At 40.4% G+C, this 24923-nt stretch overlaps 1 protein-coding gene across 1 annotated transcript; it reads right to left on the bottom strand.

Annotated features, from left to right (window-relative positions):
- Positions 1 to 1446: 1446 nt before the first annotated feature.
- Positions 1447 to 19691, bottom strand: glsa (glutaminase a). The gene is made up of 18 exons (XM_070930514.1): positions 19444 to 19691; positions 11667 to 11763; positions 11267 to 11385; positions 9618 to 9747; positions 9355 to 9434; positions 9011 to 9174; positions 7345 to 7403; positions 4379 to 4411; positions 3896 to 3954; positions 3628 to 3694; positions 3269 to 3319; positions 3010 to 3186; positions 2793 to 2924; positions 2576 to 2668; positions 2092 to 2153; positions 1833 to 1909; positions 1670 to 1733; positions 1447 to 1593 (listed from the first exon to the last, which is right to left on the bottom strand). The coding sequence occupies exons 1-18, from the start codon at positions 19689 to 19691 to the stop codon at positions 1455 to 1457; spliced, it is 1851 nt and encodes a 616-aa protein (XP_070786615.1). The 3' UTR covers positions 1447 to 1454.
- Positions 19692 to 24923: the final 5232 nt, after the last annotated feature.

Raw genomic sequence — 24923 nt, 5'->3', positions numbered from 1 at the left:
GCACTCAACAAAGAAAATATTTTTTATTATTATTATTTTTTTTAAGTGGTTGAAGTCAGATTTTGTGTCCATGCATCATTCCAAGTTGTTTTAGTTTTAATATTGGACTTAATTTAGATGGTTTTTTTATTGAAGCTACATGATGATGAAACTACATGAGTGAAATAATCAAACAGACATGTTTTTATGGCCGCATTATTTTGGATGTTTTGAGCAAAATTTTGTGCATATTTAACAGTAGTAGAATTTATTTCTAATTTTCTGTTGTTGAGTGCGATTCCTTTGACAGAATTCAGACTTTGTTTTGGAGTCTTGAACCTCAATCTAAAAAAAGTACAAGTATAAAACAAACTTCTTATATTTTTGGATGTTTACAGTAATTCAGCAGCTGAGTCTCTGCAGGAGGAAGCTGCTGTCACTGCTGACAGTGTCATATGATATTTAGAAACTCTTGCAACAGTCAGGAGACAACAAACAACCTAAACTTTGGCTGACTTGCTTACATTATTTCCTTAGGTCACAAAACCCCCCCAGAATATATATCAAATAATACGCTAAATAATAAAATTCCAGTTTTTGGGGGTAAAAATAAAAACAGCCATTAGATAGCAAAACGAAAAGCGTTTAACAGTTTAAATAAACAAAAGTTTAAATGTCAGATTTCAAACTGAAATACTGACAGTTTCCAGAGTTTTAGTGAAATCTACCTCACACAACTCGTGCTGATCGACTAGACAACTACAACTATACACCTGTACGTATTTACACTCATTTATCCTCATCACACACACACATTAATGTACAGTTTATCTTAAATAGATAAATAAATATCACACACACATACAAACACACCAAAGTGTTTGGGGGAAGATACATTCCACCATGTTGTGATGAAGACATGAGGAAGGTTTTTTTTTTTAACCAGGGCACAAAACCGTCTGTAACACCTGCTATGTCCTGTTTTCAGCTTTTCAGAATAAAAACAATGATTTAAAAGTAAATGACCATGTCCATTACCTTACCAGCTACAGCCAAATTTACCCAGCATTCAACTGGCGGCTGGTCCCTTCCTGCAAAGCTACAAAGCTACAAAGCTGATGACAAAATACAGAAGGAGAAATGAAATAAAAATAATTTCCCCACTCAAAGTACATACAGTAATATAATACAAAACCAAACAACATATACTAACATGAGGAGCTTTCACACTGGAGGGAGGGTGTTTAAGGGGATTTAAGTTTCATCTAAGGGATTTTTTCCACTGTACAGTTTATTGTCTGGGTTGTTTTAATGGTCTTAACTGTTCTCTATGTGAACTTCCTTTCTGATTTAAGACGTTTTCTTCTGTCAAGTGCAAACTTACTTCTGTCTCCCCTCAGAGCGTCCCGTCCAGGTTGATTTATGTGATTTCTTACAGAACACACAATCCAGCTTTCTTTTCTTCAGGTTCTCCATCAGAGCATCCCGTCCAGGTTCTTCTCTGCATTCTGCTTGTCGGGGGTGGCGCTGTACTGGGTGTGGTAGTCACGGAGGATGGTGACCACGTCGTGGTGGCCGAAGTGGACCGCTTCATCCATCGGTGTGTTCCCCCACCTGCAGCAGACGGAGCAGTCAGAACAGTGCTGCAGAAATTGCGGACAGCGTGGATTACAAATGTCCCCAGTGTTACCTGTCTTTGGGAACTGAGTTGACTTTACAGGCCTCCAACAGGAAGCGAACCACCTCAGCGTGTCCTGAAACACACACACACACATCATACATCAGCTCCACAAACACACTGATAACACTGATGACTTATCAATACATTAACAATGATCTCCTCAGTGTTTCACCTTCAGCAGCTGCCACGTGCAGGGCCGTCCTGGAGTCATAGTCCCTCTGCTCCATATCCATGGAGGACAATGCAAACCTGGACGAATGACGGACAAACATTGACTCAAGAAACGCACTAACAAAAAAATGGCTTCCTACAATCAACCAGTGGACGAGAACAAAGGTAACAGATGGAAGAGACACTCCTGATGCTAAAGGACACTAGATTTGAGAAAAACACGCAGAAAGAAATAGAAAAAGAGTAAAGAGTCGGGTTACCTCCTCAGGGCTGACACGTCTCCAGTGTAAGCAGCAAACAGCAGATTGATCACTGACTTCACCTGAAACACAACAGAAGCACATTCAAGCTGAGCATTTACCAAGAAGAAGAAGAAGAAGAAGAAGAAGTGGTTCTGTCGTTCAGCGTTTATATAAATCTACGATTTCTCCACTCATTTATTCCACTCAGTTATTTCAAATTCAGTTATTTTCCACCAGATGGCGCCGTGGATTAAAATCCTACGCACAAGGTCACGCAGCATCCAGGCCACTGAGCACGCAGTGGGAGGATGTCACACAGACTGTCTGAAAAATGTTTTATTGCCTGCTAAAGTGACATTTTAGACTAAAAATAAACCACAACAAGAGGAAAACATGAGTATAGTAGGAGGACATCACATGGTTTATGCTTAATGCTCTGTGCTGTAGTGAAGACTCTAACATGAGGATGATTGTCGGAGGATGGATAGAAGCTGGGACTCACCCTCTGGTCTCCTCCCTCCCTGCGAGGATCCAGTTTCTTAGCAAAGTGTCTCAGGTTATCATAGTTGTGAAAGTTACAGAGGGAAACCAGGTCCTGAAAGAAGAGAATAACCTCAGTTTAACAAATACATCGTGTTCACATGGGACAGACAAGTTACTGTTGGTTGTGATGAGTTAAAACAAAAATACATAAAGACGAAAGTTAAAGCAGAGGTTACTGTGCAGAACTGGATGCCTCTGACGCTGTTGCCCAGCTTGTCGAGTGGAGGAGACCAACACATGATGCCCATCACGTTAGGAACGACCAGCAGGATCCCACCAGCGACACCAGATTTAGCTGGCAGGCCGACCTGAAACAGAAGGAGGACGACGTGTCGACAAAAGAAGAAGTCCAAAATGTTTATTGTTCGAGAGTTTGATGAACAAGATACTGACGTGGAAAGCGAACTGTCCGGAGAAGTCATACATGCCGCAGGAATGCATCAGACTCAGAGTGTTTCGCACCGCCTCGGGGCTCAGCACACGCTCTCCTGTGATTGGACAGAAGCCGCCGTTGGCCAGCGTTGCTGCCATGACGCTGGCACTCTCACAGGTCACCTCGATGGAGCACAACTGATGATGGAGAAGAACAGGCTTTTATATTGTACTTTTTTAGTTTGTTTGGGTTTTCCACATTTTTCTGAGCTCCATTTACCTGAAAATAGAAGTCGAGGATGGAGGTCATGTCTGTCCCCTCTGGAAAACACTGAAAGAACAACAACACTGTCAACATGTCTTCTAACACACCTGCTGCTTCTCTTCAACTAACTCAACGTAACACTGACGTTTGACAACAATCTTGACCATTTTTAGTTCACACTCAGCATATTCAGATCAGTGTATACAGGAACCGTGAATGTGAAAAATGTGAAATGTGAATTATGCACCTTGTAGTTTGGTACTGTGACCTTAGAGAAAACACTAAAATATAACAACGTCTGCTTCAGAGAAATAAAAGCAGCTGCTGCAGCGTGAGGAAACAACCTCTCGGCTGTAGAGGACCTTTGGCCTTACCTTCTTCTCCTTCAGGTAGTAGCCGATGGCAAAGTTTCTGTCTCCAGACTCTCGCTCCGACTGGAAACTAGGACACACAGAGAGGGAGGGGGGGTTGCACTTTAAACACCACGACTCACCTCATGTTATATAAAACTCAAACTTTCTGACCTCGAATTCAACTCAGGAATACAGAACTGTCCTTCCAAGACTTTAGTTTGTAATATAATAACATCTGTCTCCGATAAACACCTCCGTGTTTTATCTGTAGTGATGCGGTTGTACTCACGTGGCATTGCTGAAGCCAACATACTCGTTTCCTGCCAGTTTGTTCATGAAGTTCATGACCTGCAGAGCACAGCAGCACATTTAGAGTAAAGGATCCATTAACAAACCACGTTCAAATTAATTTAAAGTTTTCACGTAAAAACACCAAAATCACAAGTTATGGATTCTCAAATGTGAATATTTACTGGTTTTCTTAGTCTTCTATGAGAGTAAATAGAAAAAAATATGTCAAATATAAAGTACATGTCATGTACTTTGGGGAATTGTGATGGGTATTTGTCAATTTTCTCTGACCTTTTATACACCAAAGGATTAATCAATTTATCAAGAAATTATTGGAAAATGAATCCACAATGAAAACAATAATTAGTTGCAGCCTATTTGGACATTTGTAACTTCAGTTTGGAAACTTCTTTTCCAAAACAGACCCATGTCTTTAACCACATTAAGAAGAAGAAACTCACAACAACTCAGTAATACTCACATAATCAAACTTTTCAGCGTTGCTTGCCCCTTGCTGAAACACAAACAGATCAATCACATTATTAAAAATGTATCCAACCATTTTAAGTTGTACATCAAACTGCCAGTGACACTAAAAGTGACCCATGTCATGACATTAGCACTATTATGTATGATCCATATCTCTATGATATTAAACTACCACAGGAAACAGTGTACGTTTACATCACTACTGTTTTCAAATTAAAAGCTGAGCTCATCAGTTATGTGACCAATCAAACCAATCAATGAATTAAGATTAGAAGTGGGAGACTGGCTGGAGATGGAGGAGGTGAAATAAAACAGTTAATCCACTCAGGGGTTCTGGTTTTGTAAAAGAACTGAAGAAACTATCAAAGAAAAAACTGTATATTTTCAACTGAACTTGTTTCATCGAGGTAAACTAACTACAGGGTGAAGAGTAACCTGACTTTAAGGTGCATTCACACTGCGAGCAACATGATCAGACTACGAATTTATGTCAGAAAGCCTGCGTTACAAACGGGGGGTAGAGTTTAAGTGAGATCTTCCAAGGCAGAGACGGGCTAACAAAAAGATGCTATCTCTAACATGAAAACAAATTTCATGCTAAAATAAAATTATTATTTCAGTGTGGACCAAAGTGGTGGAGCAACCGGGCGTCCAACATTTTCATCCGCGTATCTGTCCTGCTAGCATAGCTTAAAATATTTAAAACCTGTCTGAGACCAGTCCACAGATATTGTCTCCTACTACTAAAGATAGGCGATATGATTGAAGTCAGTATTATTACATTAACAAGAATATAATATAATATATAATATTTACATATATAATGGTACGGAAATGTATGCAAACAACTCAGTTTGGAAGTGTTTGAGGACAATAAGTAAGCAAAAGAATTAATTTTGACACAAACATAATAAGATTTTGTCACTAAAAGTCATTCATGGTAGGACTGAATTCTCGTTTGCCATGAAACTTGCAGTGTAAATACACTTTTTGTGTTTTATTAACTACTATGGCCGACGGACAAAAACGGATTTTCTGGCCTGAATTGACAAGAACAAAGACTTGAGTGAAGAAGGTCCCTGACAACTCGAATGGATGTATCTGTTCTGACTGCTAAACACAAACTAAATTCAATCTAAGGATATATAATACAAATTAAAAACATAAAAACAATGAGGTCCTTCTCTACATGAGATGGAGTATGATATAAAACCAGTGTTTGAGTTGAGCCAGAGCTGTTTATAATCCAGACGTATAAACAGTTTGGAGAATGCAGGTGAAGTATAAAAGCAACATTTAAACATTCATAAACAGCCACTTGAAGGCTAAAAGCTTGTCACAAATCCAGACAAAAGAGGGGAAAAAATATTTAAAAAGGAAAAATTACCAACGTCATTGACCTGTTGCAGTGGTCATAATATCCCAAAGATCCTAATGCTGTAAAATATGCAACAACACATAAAACCACACAACGAGCCTTCAAAAGGTACATTGCAAAAGAGTGTAGATCTAGATTCAGAGAGGGGGGGGGCGCATGCACAGAACCTGGTTTTATTATTCGGACTTCATCTACAAATCTCAACAGTGATTGTTGGGATTCAAAGGGAGAGTGGGATTGGTTGACAGGAAAACTGTATATATCATACGGGAATGATCGACAGAATGACTTTAAAATCAGTAATTATTTCTTGCTGCTGATAAAACTTTAAATCCCTAAAAAACCTGTGTGATGTGAACACAACAAAAGACACTGGATGATTCCTCTGCTCATCCATATACACACAGCTGGAGTCATGGAAAATAAAAACAACAACCGAGGTTTTCTTGTTTTTGAACTTGTGTTTTAATTTGTAGTTAACACAAAAGACAAGCCCTTTTAATTGAATCCTTCAGAGTTCCTCTTACAGCTGTTCGAAGCCCATGTGTTGGTGATTTTCTTGACTGGTTATGCAGACACAGTATGTGTTGCTCTCCTGGTTTATGTCCTACGACACGCACCAGGAAGTATTTACACTTCTGACGATTATACTACAAGTTCATGTTAAGTTACTACAAATGAGGTTTTGTACATGTTACAGGTTCCTGCACTAGAACTTTTATTTGTCTTTTACTATATTTGAATTTATCATAAAGACAAGTTAATATTTTCAGTGTAACTTATTGCTTAACAATGCTTGTGTGTGAACAATGCTTAAAGATTGTGGACATTTCCTGTTTCTATTTGATGTTGTGAACATAATGAAGAGAGGGAAGTTGTATCTGATGTAACATTCCCTTTAGCATCCAGGCGAGCTTTAAACATACAGCAGCTGCTGCGCTACATTAACGGTAAAAGAGAGAGTTATTAAACAGTGACGGTGTAATTAAACTGCTCCCCATCCTACTGGGAAACCCTCATGATCCTCACTGGCCGCTCGAGGAGGGACGGGTCAGAGTCTGAGAGATTTCATTTTTTAATTTGAGTCTGAAATCAGCAGGTGGTGCTCTGGTGTCTCTAACAGCTCCCTGTCTGTCTGAAGGTCAAAGGAGGATATTTAATGAAACATTCAGGTGGTGATGTGGCTGAGCTGCCCTGACTATCTCCACCTCCGCCCACTCTGTAAACTGTGTGTGTGCAGGAAATCTGAGCGATGCTGCTTTCAACCAAATCCCCTTTCAGCGTGATTATCTATAACCTTAATCTCCCTGTATACAGTAATCTGGCGGAAACACGTTCTCCAGACGATTATAATTCTGTTTCATACACTTTGGATACAACTTTCTAGCTGCAGTTAGAAATTCAGAATTCAGTTGTAAAATGACATCTGTGAAACTGAAAATAAAACCACTTCTACAGTATTCTCACAAAATGACAGTCATGAAGGCCATAGGCCAATTTATTATTTTGTATTTAAGCTGATCAGTTTCCAAAATAAATGTACTTAATCATTTATGGTGGCGTATGTAAATGCAGCTTACCTTAATGAGCGAGGTACAGACGATAGCGCCAGCATTAACCATGGGGTTGTGTGGTTTATCTGTAGAGAAAATAAAGGTTTGTATCAGCAAAGACAACATAAATATTAAAGATGGAGAGAGACAACAGACTTGATAACCTTTCAGGAAGTTTCAGGAACCTTTTTATGCCACAGGTCAAAACCCAAATGAACATAATGAGGCAGGTAAGTACACAATATTATAACACACATTCACCAAACTAAAACACCGTGATACACCACTTCCCCTGTGTTTAAATCTTCTTACGCAACAGGACAGAACAATATTTCAAAACTAAAAATAAACAGCTGGAATATTTCCGCTGCCAGCGTGTCCTTTGCTCTGTTAGATAACAACAAAGAGAGGAAACCTGGAAACTTTCTCACGCCAGATTCCATTCAAAAACAACCAAAAACTGTTTTTACACAACCTGATGTCTAGACTTGATGTAACCAACAATTCAAACTACTCACATAACACTACTTTTTCAGTTGATAAGTATGCTTTGTCCAATGATTTCCAAACCAGTGTTGATGTGTTGTGAGGAACTAGTTGGAATGCAAAAACATTTAAATATATATACAATATCGTTTTGTTCTCTGTTAAGTAGAGACTAGTGTTCAATACACTGTATATTTCACATTCTATTTACCATTCATCTTTAAATATTCTGAGAAAATGGAACCAAAATAATCAGGTACTTATACAACTAAGGTTTGGTGTTGTAAACGATATAAACACTGACCTTGATAGAGACGTTTCCCTGATAAAACATTAGAAACTTTGATGTACTGTCGCTGAGTTACACTGCTTGATGACTGACTAACAACCAATTACATTGCAGAGACTAACCTATTTTTGACCGAACATATGGTCTTTTAGGAACGGACAGCCCGCTTCCCAAAATAGGCAGAGCGGAGTTCGTTGAGTCGGGGTTAGTTTAAATGGTCCATCGTGAGTGAAATGCTGAATCGTTGGAGAACTCAACTGGAGGTGTATATTGTTTAACTCTCGCGAAATATCTGGGCCAACAAAGACGGGAGATACCACAAACAGTCTCAAACGGCAGCAATTAGACCCATCCCTGAAACAAACAGCGTGGCAATGAGAGAAACACAACAAAGTATAACAACTGACTCAAGATATGAGCTGGCTGTAAACATTTCACGCTGATGCATTCATAGATTTATACGCAATATTTAATTATTTAAATCTTCTGTGTGGAGCTTGTTGAAGGTTTTTGCCACATCACCCAGCCCTGTATACAGAATAAATCTCTAATGCTTGCATGCGCCAGCCTCCTCTCTTCATACATTCGTACATTTCAGACCTGTGAGAAACTGGATGTCTTTGGCTGCACAGACAGAGTCTCATTATCTCTGCTGGTTTTACAGAGCCACGTGCCAGCAGCTTGTTGTATTTCAAGGTTATTAAGTCTATTTTACACACTGGCCACTCTGTTTTATTCTGCTGTGGTGCTGCAACCTCTCATTAACAATTTATAACAGTTCCATGGCAACCTGGCCTTGAGATGGCTCCTCTTACAGCGAGTGCCAGGAGAGAAAGTTCACAGCTGGCTGAGTCACGATGTAAAACACAGACGAGAGGCGAGTGTGTGTGACGGGGTTTGGACCGATTGTTTCCTCACCCTCCTCGTTCAGGAAGAGCTTGTTGAATCGCAGACCGCTGGGCTCTTTGCCGATGAAGCGGTGCACGTACTCGGTGCCGTGGTCGTGAACGGCGATGGCGTATTTCAGCGGCTTAACACAAGACTGCAGACAGAAAGGAACCTTGGTGTCGCCGACAGTGTGCCTGAGGAAGAGACACACAGATGTTTGTTAACACATGCAGAAGATGTAGACTTTGGTGTGCAATTCTGCTCATAACCTTTCAAAAGCTATTCACTGTAGGTTATTTCAGTCATTCATTACATACAGGTAAGCATGCAAAAAAACACCAGCTATCTAGCATGAATAAACATTCGAATTGTACCTCTGTCCATCGACAGTGCACAGGGCGGCGGCCCACAGGTCTGGGCTGAAGCGGGCCAGCTGGGGAATGTAGTCGGCCACCTACAGCATCACATGACGCACAAAAATGTTTTATGTGGTGTCAGATTTATAAAAAGTTACACAAATAGTTCCAAATATTGCCAGTGACTGTAAAGGTTAAACGAGCAGATTGAAGCAGTATTCCTTCTTAAGAACAGCTCCATTGTCTCTGTATATCATTGCATCTGAGCAGCCCTCACTCACCTGCCCTCCAGACATGTTTTTGGCGTTGTCATAGAGCTCATCGATGTGGGCAGAGAAGGACTGGAAGTCTGGGATGACAAACTTCTTCCTGAAGGCCTGGGTGAGCAGAACGATGTTGCTCTGGACACATCTAAGACAGGAGACAGCCTTTGCATAAAACTAATCTTCACACTGGCTTCAGACCCTTCAGTGTCATAACTCCAGCTAACTAAACTGTTCCAAGTCTTCACACACCAGCTGCCACTGTGACACATCTGCTACTGGACTTAAATGTGTAATTAGCCGTGTTGTCTTTTGGGAACCTGTTTGGTTGGCTGGTTCAGTGGCTTTATTTCCAGGCTAAAATCTCCTGGTGACTTTTCTAAATGAACTTAGCTTGATCAGCTTGTTGGGAGGATTTCTGCACCTTTGTTTAAATAAACTGAATCCTCAGATTCCCACAGCTGATTGTGTTAATCTTTGCTGTAGTTTTTGGAAATGATTTTTCCTGGTTTCCCAGGACGTGACGTTCCCAATGGCATGAGGTGAGAATAAACTATAAAAAAACAGCAGAAAATATACACACATTTATGAGTATGGTCCTTACTCCACCAAATGTTGTCAGGGCTTTCAGATTTTGCCCTGATCCTTTTTATCTGAGCGATTAAAGACCACAGATAGTAAACACAGAACTTCACGTAATAAGGCGGTGAGATGGAAGCCGTGCCTCTCTGGTAGCACAGAGATTTGTGGCTCAGCTATCTCCCTGCATCAAACCCTGTCTAATCCCTGTAGCATGGGATCCTCGCAGAGAAAACACACGCTACGCTCCACCGCCCGCTCACGTGCTTCCCTCTGTGAGCTCTATAAATAAGCCCGGGGAGCGGATGTGATGGATCCCAGCCAGCTGCGGCCACACTGGGGTCTGTTCGGTGAGGATTCAGCTCCCTGGTGAGCTGTCATATGCCCCGACTCGCAACGCCGCTGCTTCCCAAGCTGTCAACCAGCTCTGTCTTAGCATCGTTTTCCCTGGGGGGGGGTCAAACAGCAGCAGTGCTACTGTACCGGGGCGCAGGGGTTAATGTTATTTTACTCCACACCCATCCTTGTTTTGATTCCGGTTGTGGTTTTGCAGTGGTCTGAAGATGGCGGTGTTTTCATGTGAGAGCTTCTTGGAGTTTTATTAAAGTTAAACTGATTTAATTTTACGTTACGTTATTCAAGTGTCCTATTTTATTTCCCTAGTAGTCGTGCTTTTGAATGAATTCAGAATGAAAGCCTCAACAAGATGCCGGTGACGTGCAAACAGAGGAGTGATGAATAATTAATGACATGCAGTGACCCTTTTCTGCAGCAGGGAAGTGCAGAGGACTCTGACCAGCACCAATATTTCTTATGATAGCCTCTGACGAAAGATTGACGCTGACAATAAAAGGTGGAACAGCAAGCAGGATATTACTTAGAGATCATCAGCTTCAACTAACAAATAATTGCTATAATATACCACATATTTTTAGGTCACAATAGAAGTTTTGATTTGTCTTTATACCTTTGCAGAAAACAATTTCCATTATTTCTGGACTAACTTTTGGAATATACAAAATGTAAAAACTGTGTGTGTGCAAATTCAATTCTGCTGCCATTTCTACGGCAATATTGTGAAACCCTACTTTTTGAAGAGGTGTCGGTCCAGTGCTCCGTCAGAGGTCGTCTTTACAGTCACCTTCAGCATCTCCATACATTCTTTCAGCCGGGGGTCTCCTGTGCGAAGCCCTGTTGCTTTAAGAGCCTGTACAGAGAGAATGTCAATGTCAACGTCATGATTAAGAGCAAATCAAATCAATAAAGCTACGAGTCGTGAACTGAGGCTCCTGAAGAGCCTAACAAGAGGAGTTATGCTGCTCATAATTCAACCACTGGGAGATCTACACGGAGCAACCTACTGCCTACCTGCTGTTAAATATTCTATAACACTCCCATTTGTCTACTTGCTATGAATCCTGTATAGTATAGGAAACTAGTCACTTCAAACATAAATCCTCAGTGATCTTTTCTGCTCTGAGGACTCACTGTAGTGAATTTGTGAGCAGGGATTTTTTCCTGGCCCTCTGCGATGGTGTAGAAGAGCAGGTCCTCCAGACTGGGCAGGATGCCTGCCTTTCTTCTCCTACAGGAAAGAAAAATAAAAACATACAGACAGAAAAGTGAGGAAAATAACTCTGCAGTGAGGCCCACTGTGGTGGAAACATGGAGGGGGACTGCAGCAGAGGGAGGAGAAAAAAGCTTTTTGACTGCAAGGAGAAGCAGTGAGTAATAACTGTAATACTGCACTGGAAAACATTACCTTACACTGACCTTAGTTAAGTATTATAACCTGTGGAAAACACTGAATGCACCTTTCCATAGGTTAATATGCTGCCATGAGGTCACTGTAATGTAAACTGTTAATTGTCTACTTTGCTAGAACACCAGCCAGGAATGTGTTTAAAAAGCTGATTGTAATGATGTAAGCTAACCAAACAACTCACAACACAGTTTTTAAACCCTTTGACTCAGAATAAAACTCCCTATGAGGAATTTATGGTTGTGAATTTTGCATTTACTTGTACTTGACATTTATTTATCCTTTTTTAGGTTGAGAAAATCACAGCTGGACAGGACGGCAGCAGCACAAAAAGACCAGAAAAACAACAAATATTTCATGACAAATAAAGAAACTGACTCTGCCTTACAGGCATCTTCGTCCACGCTGTGTGTGAGGTGGCAGTGTCGGTGCAATTCAGCCGAATAAAAGCACAATCTGTGAATTGTGATGACTGGGCCTTAACTGTTGCAGCTGTGACGTGGAAGCTTGCCAAAGCTATTGGCGCATTACTGCCATGTTGTTCAGTGGCTGGAAGCAGGCTGAGAAATGACCACCAGATTCCTGCTGAATGACAGAACGGTCTCCATTGTGGTTGTTAAAAACCCTGAAATCACGCCCCAAGAAACAACATCACAATGTCACTGGACGTCTGATTATTTCTTCCACAACTGAGTGAGAACTTATTAAACACTTAAAAACCTCTCAGCAGTGAACCTGACACAGGATTTGTGATTAGCAGTATTTGCCAGCTAGCCATGTTGGCTTCAGAAGAGCAATGCTAAACGGCAAAATGACTGCAGACTCATATTTCAACCATACTTTTCCTACATTTCCTTTGTACTACTGTGATCCTGTAATTTGCAGCTGCAATAACGTTTGTTCCCCACAGCAATGATTGAATTAAACAAACTTAATCTTTACAGTGTCTGATGAGTTTTATCATGTAGTATTATGGCCTGGCTGGTATTCTAAGCAGCGTTTCCACACCTAGTCGTCTCTGGGAGGAAAGTTAGTAGCGTGTCAGGAGGCAGACGGGGCGACCAGCTCACAGCAGGCTCTCTGCTATGATTCATATCAACACCAAATTGGATTTGTGCAAAGCTCTGGGTGCCCAGGCGCACTCTGTCCTGCAATGCATCATGGGGCATTGGCCTGTGTGCTAGGAGAGGATGTCTGAAGGTAAAGCTTTAGTTGGCAGGTTGCTCCTCGCAGCAGCCAACTAGTTATAAAGCTGAGTTTGCATCCTTGAAGACATGAGAGCAGAAATCTACCAGTTTGTAATTTCAGACTCAGCAGTAACAGGGTTTCCTCTGGATGTATTGAGTAGCAGTGAGCTATCAGGAAACTGATATGACAACTGTAAAGAGACTAATTTGCTATTTGACAAGCTAATGGATCTTGAGGTTTTCATACAAATTACATTAATTAAGTCTTCAACCATTTCTATGCATAACTTTGTTTAAACAGGACATAAATTTGGTCACTTTGAGTCAGCTCTAAAACTGAGATATGGCAACATCCATCTATAGTTTTCTTACTGTCAACAAATCCCATAAACAGACCAAAAAACAACAATATGTTAGCCCATCTCTCAATACTTGCAGCACTCAGAGATTTCCTAAAACAGCTACTGAAGCAACTGCTGCTGCAGAACAATACAGAGGAAACACTGGGGCCAAGTCTTCGACCTGTCATTCAGAAGTCATTATCTACACTGACAGTTCCACTCAGAGTCAGAAGTCAGAAAATTGTAATTCCAGCCAAGGTGCATTCCAGTTTTCCAGCTAGGAAAAAAAACAGGAAACATGGATGCAAACAAAATAAATTCTCGGCCAATGTCAGGTATTTAAGCGTAATTTATGAAACTACCACAGCCGCCACTTTACAATTAAAACTATGTGGTGTTTTGAGGATTATATACTGTATGCGAACAGTGCTCTTAAATTGAAATTCTGACTTTAATGGTCGTGAGATGAACTTCCTCCAAGTAGGAAATCTGAATTCCCGACTTTCCAACTCGTGTGTGGAACGCAGTATTTTATAAAAAATAATTATCATGCACTCTGGATAATCATGTTGTTGCGTCCTTACAGAACCTGCAACTTTCTCATTGATTGTTATTGTGTTCTCTGACCTCATTAATGAAGGTTGATGCCTGCTGGTGAGGAAGGAATACACATCAGAGAGTGTGTGTGGGGAGGGAGGGATGGAGGGACGGAGGTGAGGTAGAAGGGAGGGGATTCAAGCGCAGCCGCTGGGAGGAAGTGAGGTAATTTCAAGGTAAAAGCGGTTGTCGGCTTTCCACAGAAAACCTCTACTTCTACTGGAAAACAGATTTTAAAAAAAGCACTAAAACTAAAATAAAAAGTAGAAACATACTTACAAATGCAAAGCAAGCAGATCAACAACAGGGAGAGAGTGTGCAGAGGGAATAATACTGAATTAGTAACAGTGAAAATGACATTCATCAGCAACAGAATGAACATATCAGCAGACCATCACAACAATAAGCATTAATGTAATACTGATAAGAAAACACATACTGATACTACTGTGACAAAGAACAAAATGTACGAAAATATTCCGATTATACACGGAAGTTTAAATACACACACAAGTATGAATACTGGTATAATTCATAGCTGCAAGAAAAACAGAGATCAATGAATGGAAAGCATTAAGGAAATCACATAATATGCATGTTCCCCACTAAATCAACAATAAGAAACAGTGGCATGTTAAGCAGGCCTGTATCTAAAAATAAACCTCTAGGTTATAATTATTATACCGACTTGCTGCAGTAACATTAAAATGAAGATCTCATTAAGTTCATGTCTAAACAGGAAAGACTGAACACTGAAACAAACTTAAATGCAGTGTCCCTCATTAATTTTCTGGTAACTGATTCCAACCACCCAGTGACACCCAGTCAAGTACATATTAAACTGTGTTCAAACATGACATAAACCTGGTATGAAATAGTATTGAAGTAAGAGGGCTATAGGTAACATTCTTGTTTGGTTACTGAGGCCCGTGAGAGATTTCACCTCTGGGTTAGAGGTGGCCACCGGAACATCTGGAGTCGGCTGGATCGTCTCATTAATCTTCCTCAGCTGCTCTCATTAGCACTAGCTTCCCTCTCTGTATGTTTTTAAAGGTCAGCTGTGATTCAACACACACACAGTTTGTCCTGAAAGGTGAAACAACTCGCTGTCCTGTGGATCCAGCTGCACATGAAGGATTTAGAGTTTTATCTCTGTATCTCCATCATAGAGAAACTAAAGACTTTCGAATATTTAGCTCATAATCTCTACAAACCACACTCACACACTAAGTAGCCACGCCTCTTACAGTAAGTTGCCCTCCTAGCTAACCCCACTCCTCTGTTACTTGATTTAAATATGTTGGGGGGGGTCCTAGCAGAATTCAGGGATGTACTTACTCTTAAAAAGGACTCTTGCAGTGTTTTTTCGGCCCCTGACCCCAGACAGCTGGTCCTGAGGACAGTGACAGCTGAATGGAGGTCAGAGTTGGTGTGGAATAAGTGGATGAATGCTTCAGTAGCACTTACGCCTCCGATCTGGTGTGCATTTACAAACAACTAAATTGTTCAGAGCTGAAACGATTTTCTGCAACTATTTTGATAATCTATTAATCATTTTTTTAAACAAAATGTCAAATATTCAGCTGCTCCAACTGATGATTCGCTGCGTTTCTCTTTTTTATGTCATTAATTTTAAATGAGGTTCAGGACTGTAAGTTGGGAAAAACAAGACATTTCAAGACGTCACCTGGGAAGTTTTGATGTGCAATTTTCCCCTATTTTCTGACATTTTAAAGACAAAACGATTAATCGAGAAAATAACTGGCAGATTAATCAACAATGAAAATAATTGTTAATCGCAGCTCAAGATTTTCTGATACACATTAAACCCACACTACACCCACTACAGATTATTATTTCATTTAATTAACACACTTAAAGTCGCTGACATGCAGAGGTCTGCGTCTGGATAGAGTCATCTGCTGTACTTATTTGACCCGATCGATGGTGCTGGTGTCACTGCCCGGCAGATGTCATGACAAATCGGTGAAGGGTGGAGGCAGACGGTGAAGCGGTAGCGTTGAGAGGCGGCGCTGCACAAATCAATCTGTGCAAGTGACTCATCTGCTCCTGGAGGCCCTGACAACTGCTGGGCAGCACGCCAGCATCCAGGCTTTGGTGCAAAAACCGTGGAAAAATGATGTGGGCGGGATAAGCTCCCCTGCATTACAAACATTTTTAACCCCTTATCAGCCGGAGCACGGCCGCAGGACCCCCATAACCAGATTGGAGTCGAGGCTGAACGTTGTCGGGGCCCCTGGGACTTCAAACACCCCATCTTGGATATTATATTTAACAGATTTATACATGTTGTACTGACTTTTAACCCTGGTTATTCTTTACGTCTGGCACCAGAGCCTGGTGGGTGTGTCATCGTCTGTGTGATGAGTGAGTGACCAACATCAGTGCTGCCACTAATGATTACTTTCATCACGGGTTAATCTGCTGATTACTTTTTTGAATAGTCGATTAGTAGTTTAGACTATAAAATGTCACAATATTATGAAATATACCCATAACAATTACCCTGAGCCCACAATAATGTCTTCACACGTTACACACTGTCTTTGCTGCTCATGAACTTTTAGCCGCTCATCTCATTCCCTCAAATGCAGTTTCTGATTCAAGTGCAATTCACAGCAACGTCCTGGTCTCTTCACTTTATTTGTGACTATTTCAGCAAATCCTCACATTTAAGAATCTATAACAGAATAAATGAATAGCCAATGTGTTCCTCAACAGCAGTCACAGTGTTCTTGTGCTTTCTCACTTTCATCCTACATGAAGCCAAATCTAAATGTAGCCTGTTGACGATTTCCCAAACACTAACCTTGACTGAGGATATTTAACTGAAACTGAAATTAGTCTCCAGGGAAAACAACCAGTCAGCTGAGCAAAGTGACTGCCTAAACATGGCCGTCAGCTTAAGCAAATTGTCCGTGAATGGAAACAAATGGGACAACGTCGGCCTGCAGGGGCAATGAGGCATTTTATTACCATGGAAACTCTCTGAAGGGAAGATACAGGCTGGTGTGGTGGCTGGTCTCACAGCTGCTCTGAATGTTAAAAGCAAGAAAAAATTGCCTAGTTTGTATTTCCTGACTGGCATATTTCTTAAAATAAATACCTTACTTTATCTAACTGGCAACTTCTGCAGTGCCTTTATCTCTGTTCATAAACACTGGCACGACTGGCAAAGTGAAGACAGTTCAGCTTGTCAGTGTGAATAACTGTCTGCCAACCAGGATTTTCTTACTCTGATTCTCTGTGCTTTAACAGCTAACGTTAACACTAACATATCACCAAACACAGCTTATTAAATTAGATAAATGTCAGAAATTCAGCTTGACTGTGAGTAAAGTCCAGCAGAGTCAGATTCATTGAATATCTGTGCTGAAGAAGGTGAAGCAGGTCTTCAGCAGCATGTAGAGACCTGAGTCTACACTCCAATGTTTGCAGAGGGAAAGAGGAAGCATTGGATCGCTTTCCAGTTAGATTTGCATCTCATTAAAATAACAGACACATCAGACTGGATGCTGCTGGCATTCAAATGCAACAGACCAACCAGGGCCCATGACATTATCAAGAATCCGTAGTACCTGTCAGTGACATATTGAACATTTGGTAACAGCTGGCTTGTAAATTGTGATTCTTACAACTGCAATCTAAAACGTGTACACCTAATACCAGGTTTTGATGTTAGCTTCTTTATAATCAAAGAGCACCAAAGTTTAACAATCACAGAGGGAGAAATATGTCACAGAACATTAATATTTTCTACACTCCAGGAAGCAAAGCAGCGACGCGACAGTTTGTGATTTGTATAAGTGGTGCACATCCTGTAGAACGTTACTCACACTTCAGCTATAAAACATGACGCAGCACTTTGCTGTTAAAGGCAGTGTGCTGTACAAACATTCACCAAAAATAGAAAATCCAACAAAGTGGATGATTGTTTTAATTAACGTCAGTGGGTTTTCAGTGGAATCAGGGAGGCCCCATGAACCTGAGGTAGTGATGATTTGGTGTTTTTGGCCATTAAATGCTTTTAACCTGCATCCAATCATTCACCAAGAGGACTCTCATCCTCACTTCTCTGTCAGAGACACTCAATTACAGCCTTATCTGCTCGACTAACACTGAAAATAATCACTGATAAAGACCATGTAATACTCTGCTAATGGACAGTTAAATGTCAATAATGGTCTCTTAATCATTCTACTTCTTAGCATGGTCATTCTCAGACATGTAAACTTCATTATCTACATTATTTATTATACTAAAATAAAAATCTCTGGTCTCAGAGTTTCTTTATGTCATTACGAATGGAAATCTCTGGGTTTCTAGGAGCTGTTGATAAGACTAGGTAAATAAAACACTGGTCTCTAGATATCTGACACACATGCGCCATTTGTCATATCATGGATTTAATACCTAATGCTCAACACATTACATAAATAATAACAATTGTTAGTTACCATTCTAGATTCAATGATGACTGACCTTCATTAGACATTGAGTTGAGGCTTGGTCTGTCTGCATGGTGCATTATAATTTTAGATGTTGTGGTTGTATTATCGTTTTCAAACAGGCAAGAAGACCAGGCAACCGGTTAATGCCTCAGTGGGTTTAACATACTGGGCTGGAGATGAAAGCTGTCGCTTCTGGCTGCTGCTGGTCACGATATCTGGCTGGCTGCACACGAGCAACTGCTTCCATTTTCGGACACATCATGATTTGATTTTTTCTCTTTCCAGCATAAAAGTTTGATGAGATGTCCTTCTCTTACAGTTACCTAGCTATCACGCCCTGGTTGCTAACTAACTACCGGTACGCACGGAGCTGCGGTCATTCCGTACTGACCCCCGTGGGTGAGCGTAGTGTCACCGGTCGCTTCTGGCTATCCTTCCCCTTCTCTACAGCCCTGACAAGCCTAGTTAGCTTAAACCCTCACTATAGCCTTAGCTAACCATTAGCTGGTTTGCTAGTTCGTCATTTCAACGGAGCAGCATCTGAGCTAGCTGGGTTAGTTAAGTTAACAGCTAGCCCCTTTGCGTGATGCGCTTGTGGACCCTCAATACCGAACTATGCTATAAAGATCTGCTAGTTAAAGTAGGCCTTGCTTGTAAATGGAAGACATACAACACAAATTAAGACATTTCAATCGTCAAGTAACATTCGTATCCATTCTTTAATTCGGCATCGATTCTGTATGTAAATAAATACTTATTTCAATAAAAATAAACTTTAAGGAATGGTTTCCCATGTGTCATCAAGGATTATCGCTACGGTAAATTGTCAGTTTTTTCTGTGACGTTCGGCCTACCGTGGAGCTAGCGGCTAACATCTGATCACAGACCGGGGTTAACGTTACTCACTTCTCTGCTGAAGAGTCCTTGGAGGCTTCATTGTGGCCGTCACCCTTGGAGCAAAAGCCTCTCACGCCGTGCCTTCTCCACCCGGCAAATGCCCTCCCTCTGCCCAGCGACCTCCCATCCACACTAACGGTGCTGAAGCAGGCGGAGGTTGCAGGTGCCGCTTTAACACCAACTCTACCTGCCAACGGACGCTTCAGCTGGGTTTGAAATAACTCCTTGAGCGCAACCGTTGACCGAAAATGTAACATTTCAATCCCGTCGAGAAGAGTATCCGGATGGTGTAACTACTGTAAGGCCGAGTGAAGAAATCTGGAGAACTAAAGAGCACAGTCCTTACTGAGAGAGTGTCGGCTTTCTCGGTCGAGTAACGGTTTTCCCGGTGACTCAACAACAGAACATTTTCCTCAGTGAGATACAACCTACCTTTAACGCCTCAAGAGCTTTGATTGGAGTATGATAACGCATATCTGCACCTGATTGGCCAAGATGGCTGTCAATCATCATAACTGTCTCGCCTACTCGGGTCGTGTTTTTTTAATTAATCTCCATCACTTCAGACAGTTAGTGAACATTTTATCGCTATTATGAATATATATTTACTTTTATAACGTTTTAAAGAACAGCTTCCCTCTTTATAACAGTTTATATGAGACATGCAAGAAGCAAAGCAATCATGTACTATAGTTCAGAGAGGAAACAACATAGCAGAGTATATAACAAGTACTACAATAATATTATAGTGGATAGAAAATACAGTAATGTACAATGATTACCGGCTATTTACTCATGTTTATGGGATAATACAGTAAAACAAATCGGAATATTTATAGTTTGAGGTATGGGATAGATATTTTGCCTTTTTATCCTCTGTATACCAACTTCTGTCTCAGTTCTTTCTTTATATATTTCATATTTTTCCTTTTTATTCCAACCCTACTAAAAGTAATGCTCAAATGTGGTAATGATGTAGGCCAGAATGTAGGGCAGCCTAGAGTCATGATCTATTAGGTAGGGATGTAAAACGCTGCTCATTATTTCTTTTTATTATACTTAATGTCCTGTTATTATTGGGAAGGTTATTTAACTATGTGTTATATCAAATCTAATTTAAAAAGACACCCAGCTGTCGATATATATATATATATATATATATATATATATATATATATACATACCTACTCAGTCTTCCAATGAGTTCAGATGGATAATTAAAGGAAAGCATTAAGAGCCACTTAAGAGGAGTTTCACCCTTTACTGCTACAACTTTATCATTCACTTATTTGATGATTTCAACACACAGAACATGTCAGTGCATGTTTTAATGTAGTGATGTACCACAGATACACTTTAAGTCCTTAGGAGTAAGAAATAAAGTGCCTAAAAGTCAGCTGAGCAGCAGAGACACAAGATGCATATTGTAGTGTTTTGTCTTGGTCTGACATCATGTGAATTATTCTGGTATTGCACATATTCAGACTGTGGTTTCCTCAGCAGACGACGTCTCTGTCCCGAACAAAAATAGCGACAGCACCATCTCCTGGTTGATTTTATACTAGTAACACAGGCAACAGCAACACTGATAAACCAGTAATAGATTACCAATAAGAATCTCAACCCCTTAAAAACAGGTAGTTATAACTTAATATGTTCAGAGTTGGATATGTACGCTCCAGTTGTTTTATTACATGCATGCAGCTCTGTTTATCAATAAATTTATATATATCTGGGAACTACACTGTCCAGATACTCATTTTCAATAAGAACAATTTCTTAAACAATTCATAAATTGTGTCTAAGTGTGGTCAAATTCGTTAAACAGAATCTCACTTGTGTTACTGTGTTAGACCTGAGTCAGACAGCAGTTTATGTTTGTTTTGACCTCTTTCACAGCCTGGGTGGGTGGAGTTTGAAACCCAGTTTAAAATAATGACCTACAAACGAGATTACTCACTGGAAAGTATTTTGTAAGTTTACTTTTCTGTGGCTCCCAACTTTTATCTGACTTTATCTGAATCTCCAAACTCCACCCACCTGGAGCTCCAAGTAGAATAAAACAAACAAATTCATGCTGACTAATAATGCCTCACTTGGAACATGAAACATTCATGAATTTGGACTAAAAGCACTGGAAGTAACCCAAACTCTGCGGCTCATATTTCCATATAATCAGGACTAGAATTAAAGGGGAATTCCAGAAAGAAATTCTTGTAGGTTGTTATTTTACAGGAATCCACATTTTCATTAAAATAACCCCTTTTTTTTGCTGTTGCTGAATGAGTCCTGAGCTTCAAATGTAACCTAACCTAGATTATCAGCCTAGTTGTTGCTACACTATGTGGACAAAGCATTTAGTCCATAAAGAAACGGTTTTCCCAGTTTGACTGGCCTGCACGGAGCCCTGACTTCAACCTCATCCAACCTTTGAGATGAACTGGAACGCCGAATGTGAGCCAGACCTGAACACCCAACATCAGTGTTGGACCCCCTAATGTTCATGTGGCTGAATGGTTAAAAACTTGTGTATTCTGTGACAAATGTAGTTGTATTCTTTTGTCCCAGACTTCAAGTTTGATAATTATATCAGAAAGGTCTAAAATATATAGCCAAGATAACCAAATCATTATCGTCTTTTAAATTGTTCAAGCATTAATCGGTTAGCCAACTAATTCTATTTTCTGTATCTTTGTTTAGCGTAAGGCACTTTGTAACAGTAGTTTTGAATGTGTGTGTGATTTTGTTTGGGTGTCCACAGGGCCATGTAGTGTATTTGACAGCCTAACAAGCTTAATAACACGTAAATGAACAGGAGCCTTGTTTACGTAAGCACAACATTTTCTCGACCATTGGGAGCTTCTAAAAATAAGACTGTGCAATCTGTCACATTCAATCTGCAATCAAAAAATGACGGACTATTGTACTTTGGATTTAGCTATCAGTGCAAGCATGTCCTACACATGCAAACAGTACTTTATGGTCAGTAGGTTTCTGTTGTAGTCATGTCCACGTCTGCAATAGCAATTTTCCATGAAAGTTTTGTGAAGACGTAGGATTTGACAATTGTTTACACTATTAACTATTAAAGCTGTGATAATGAAGCTTACAGATACATGACATGATTTGGAACAGCTCACCAGATGTATAAAAGTATTTTAACATTATGCACTTTTTTGTGCTACATGCTACAGTAGCCTATTTATAGTTTGTGTTATTTTATTGTATTTTATGTGTTTTGTGCTTTCTTTTGGCTTTCTTTCTTCCCTGTTTCATGTATATTCATAACATCTCATGCATATTTTGTTTTAATGACAGAATCAAATCTAATGTTTCATTTTCAGTCTTGTCAACCAAAGCTGTATGTCGATGTGATTACATTGATTTTTACTTGACCTTGACGGCCAGCAAATCTCATAATACGGAAGAAAATAGCAAGACTGTTGTCCAGTTTTGCATGCTAATTTTCAGTCTCAAGAGACACAGATGCAGATAGTGACCTCCATGTCCACCTTATCCTTAAAAACTATTTATTTCTAAATTTAAGTAAGCCTTCTGTATGCAGTTATTTTGTTCCTTGCCATGCTTTTTATTAAGTGTGTGTCTTGAGAGATCTTTGGTGTAATGTATACATTTAACAAAAGTAAAGAAAGCTGGTGTGAAAACTGCCACTTTTCAAACTAAAAGCAGCTCTCAAAGTTTAATTCTGCTCAGAAATCCCCCACGAGCATCTGCATTATCACTGCATGCAGCAGTAAACCAGAAAACAAAGGAAGGAAGGAAGGGAGACAAACAAGGCGATCCCTAACGAAGCTGCAGGGAGGAGAGGCGATAATTCACCAACACCCACACCTTCTCAAAAGCAGTCAGCTTCCTGCTCCTTTCAAAATGAGGGTGATGGGTGCGCTCGGCAGATCCCTCCCACGCTGCTTAGCGGCTGGCTTCCGCCCACCGCCCGTGGAGCCGCCCACCTCCAGCCGTTGCCACGGCAACACATCATCATCAGTGACTTGCACTGGAGGAGGAGGAGGAGGACGGGGAGGGGAGGGGTGAGCAGGGCTGCCACTGTGAACAGCAACCAGCATGGGTGTTCATGAGCTGAGCTATTCTCCAGAGAAAATCTGAGTGTGTGTATGTGCAGGGGGGCGAGAGAGGGATGGAGGGAGTGGAGAAAGAGAGAGAGAGAGAGGGAGAGGATGATGGGAGGTATGTGAAAAGGACCTGCGTCAGAGTGAGTCATCAGCCAGTTTCACAATGTGTTGATGTGACGCTGATGCAAATGGCCTGCGCAGGGATTCATCTCAGTAAAATAAAAAAATAAAAAAGCAGGAAACAAACAGAAGACAGAGAAGCTCCTTTAAAGGAAGCTCAACTGTCCTTTGAGTGTTTTTGCCTGTCACCACTTTCATCCCTTTACCGCCTGGGCCTCTTCTTACCTGTTTTTGCTTTTGAAGGATTACTAAGCACTTTTGCTCTTTTGCAGATCCAGCCTGCTCTGCACAAACACACACATTCACGCTGGGAAAAGCCTGCCTTGTTCAAAGGTACTTTCGTAGAAGATGCTGGAGTGTGCCTGAAGATTTTCCAGCCAGGATTCAGTTTTTGAGCTGCACACTGAAACTCCCCCAGCTCCTCCCTGTAGCGGGAAGCTAATATATAATCTACCAAAACATTATTATCACTACATTATAGTGTTAAAAAACTGTAACCTATCATCACAGCACCACAAAGACCTACTACAAAGTACTTCATATTCTGACTTGAGCAATGGTGTGCATGCTAGCAAGCTAACATGCTAGGGCCTATAGAGTGTACAATGAGCAGCTGCATATAACAATTAGAGTGTGAAAGTGAATTTTTGACCTTGGGCACAGTAGTTTGATAAAATAATGCTGATTTAAGGTCCCGTACTTTCCTTCCGAAAGCACTAGACCAGAGTACTTAAGGCAAATTTTGCACGAGTGTGGCTAACAGACGTGCTGTTAGCAAACATTTTAGATATTTTTAACATCATTTTTACAGCCGAAATGTCAAAGATACATTTTAGGTAATTCAGATCTCTATTGTTGATCCCACACGTTTATTTTTACACTGTAAAATGTCTCCTCAGTAAATATCTTTAATACTCTTTAATACTCACATTAAAGGAATCCTTGATATCAGCCGTTTTATAGATTTTCTGTGTAGGTATCAACCTCAAAAGTCCAGTATAAATTGGTCCCATTACTATGCCAACACAAACACTCATGACAAGGTTTAAACATTGATCACAGAACGCACTTCACAATAGAGTTCAAAAAAATAAAGTTTAATGTTTATGTGCTGTATAACAAATAAAATATATTAGTGTTTAAAAAACAGGTGCATAACTAGGTGAAGCCTAATCTATCACTTTACAATAAACAGTGAGGAGAACAGTGATCAGTGAGACGGCAGGTCAGACATGCGCTATTCTCTGAAACATCGTACAACAGTCACGCTAACTAGGC

The sequence above is a fragment of the Enoplosus armatus genome, chromosome 24, assembly GCF_043641665.1.
Source record: "Enoplosus armatus isolate fEnoArm2 chromosome 24, fEnoArm2.hap1, whole genome shotgun sequence".
Classification (NCBI taxonomy): Eukaryota; Metazoa; Chordata; class Actinopteri; order Centrarchiformes; family Enoplosidae; genus Enoplosus; species Enoplosus armatus.
Note: the sequence above shows the minus strand (reverse complement) of the source record. Positions and strands in the feature narration are given on the sequence as shown.

Excerpts from the sequence above, each read along its gene's own strand:
- glsa (XM_070930514.1), bottom strand. The coding sequence starts at position 19,691 with ATGTTACATTTTCGGTCAACGGTTGCGCTCAAGGAGTTATTTCAAACC. Across the intron at positions 11,764-19,443 it reads AAGGACTCTTCAGCAGAGAA|GAGAAGAAAGGCAGGCATCC; the intron begins GTGAGTAACGTT and ends TCTTTCCTGTAG. Across the intron at positions 3,320-3,627 it reads ACTACCTGAAGGAGAAGAAG|TGTTTTCCAGAGGGGACAGA; the intron begins GTAAGGCCAAAG and ends TTGTTCTTTCAG.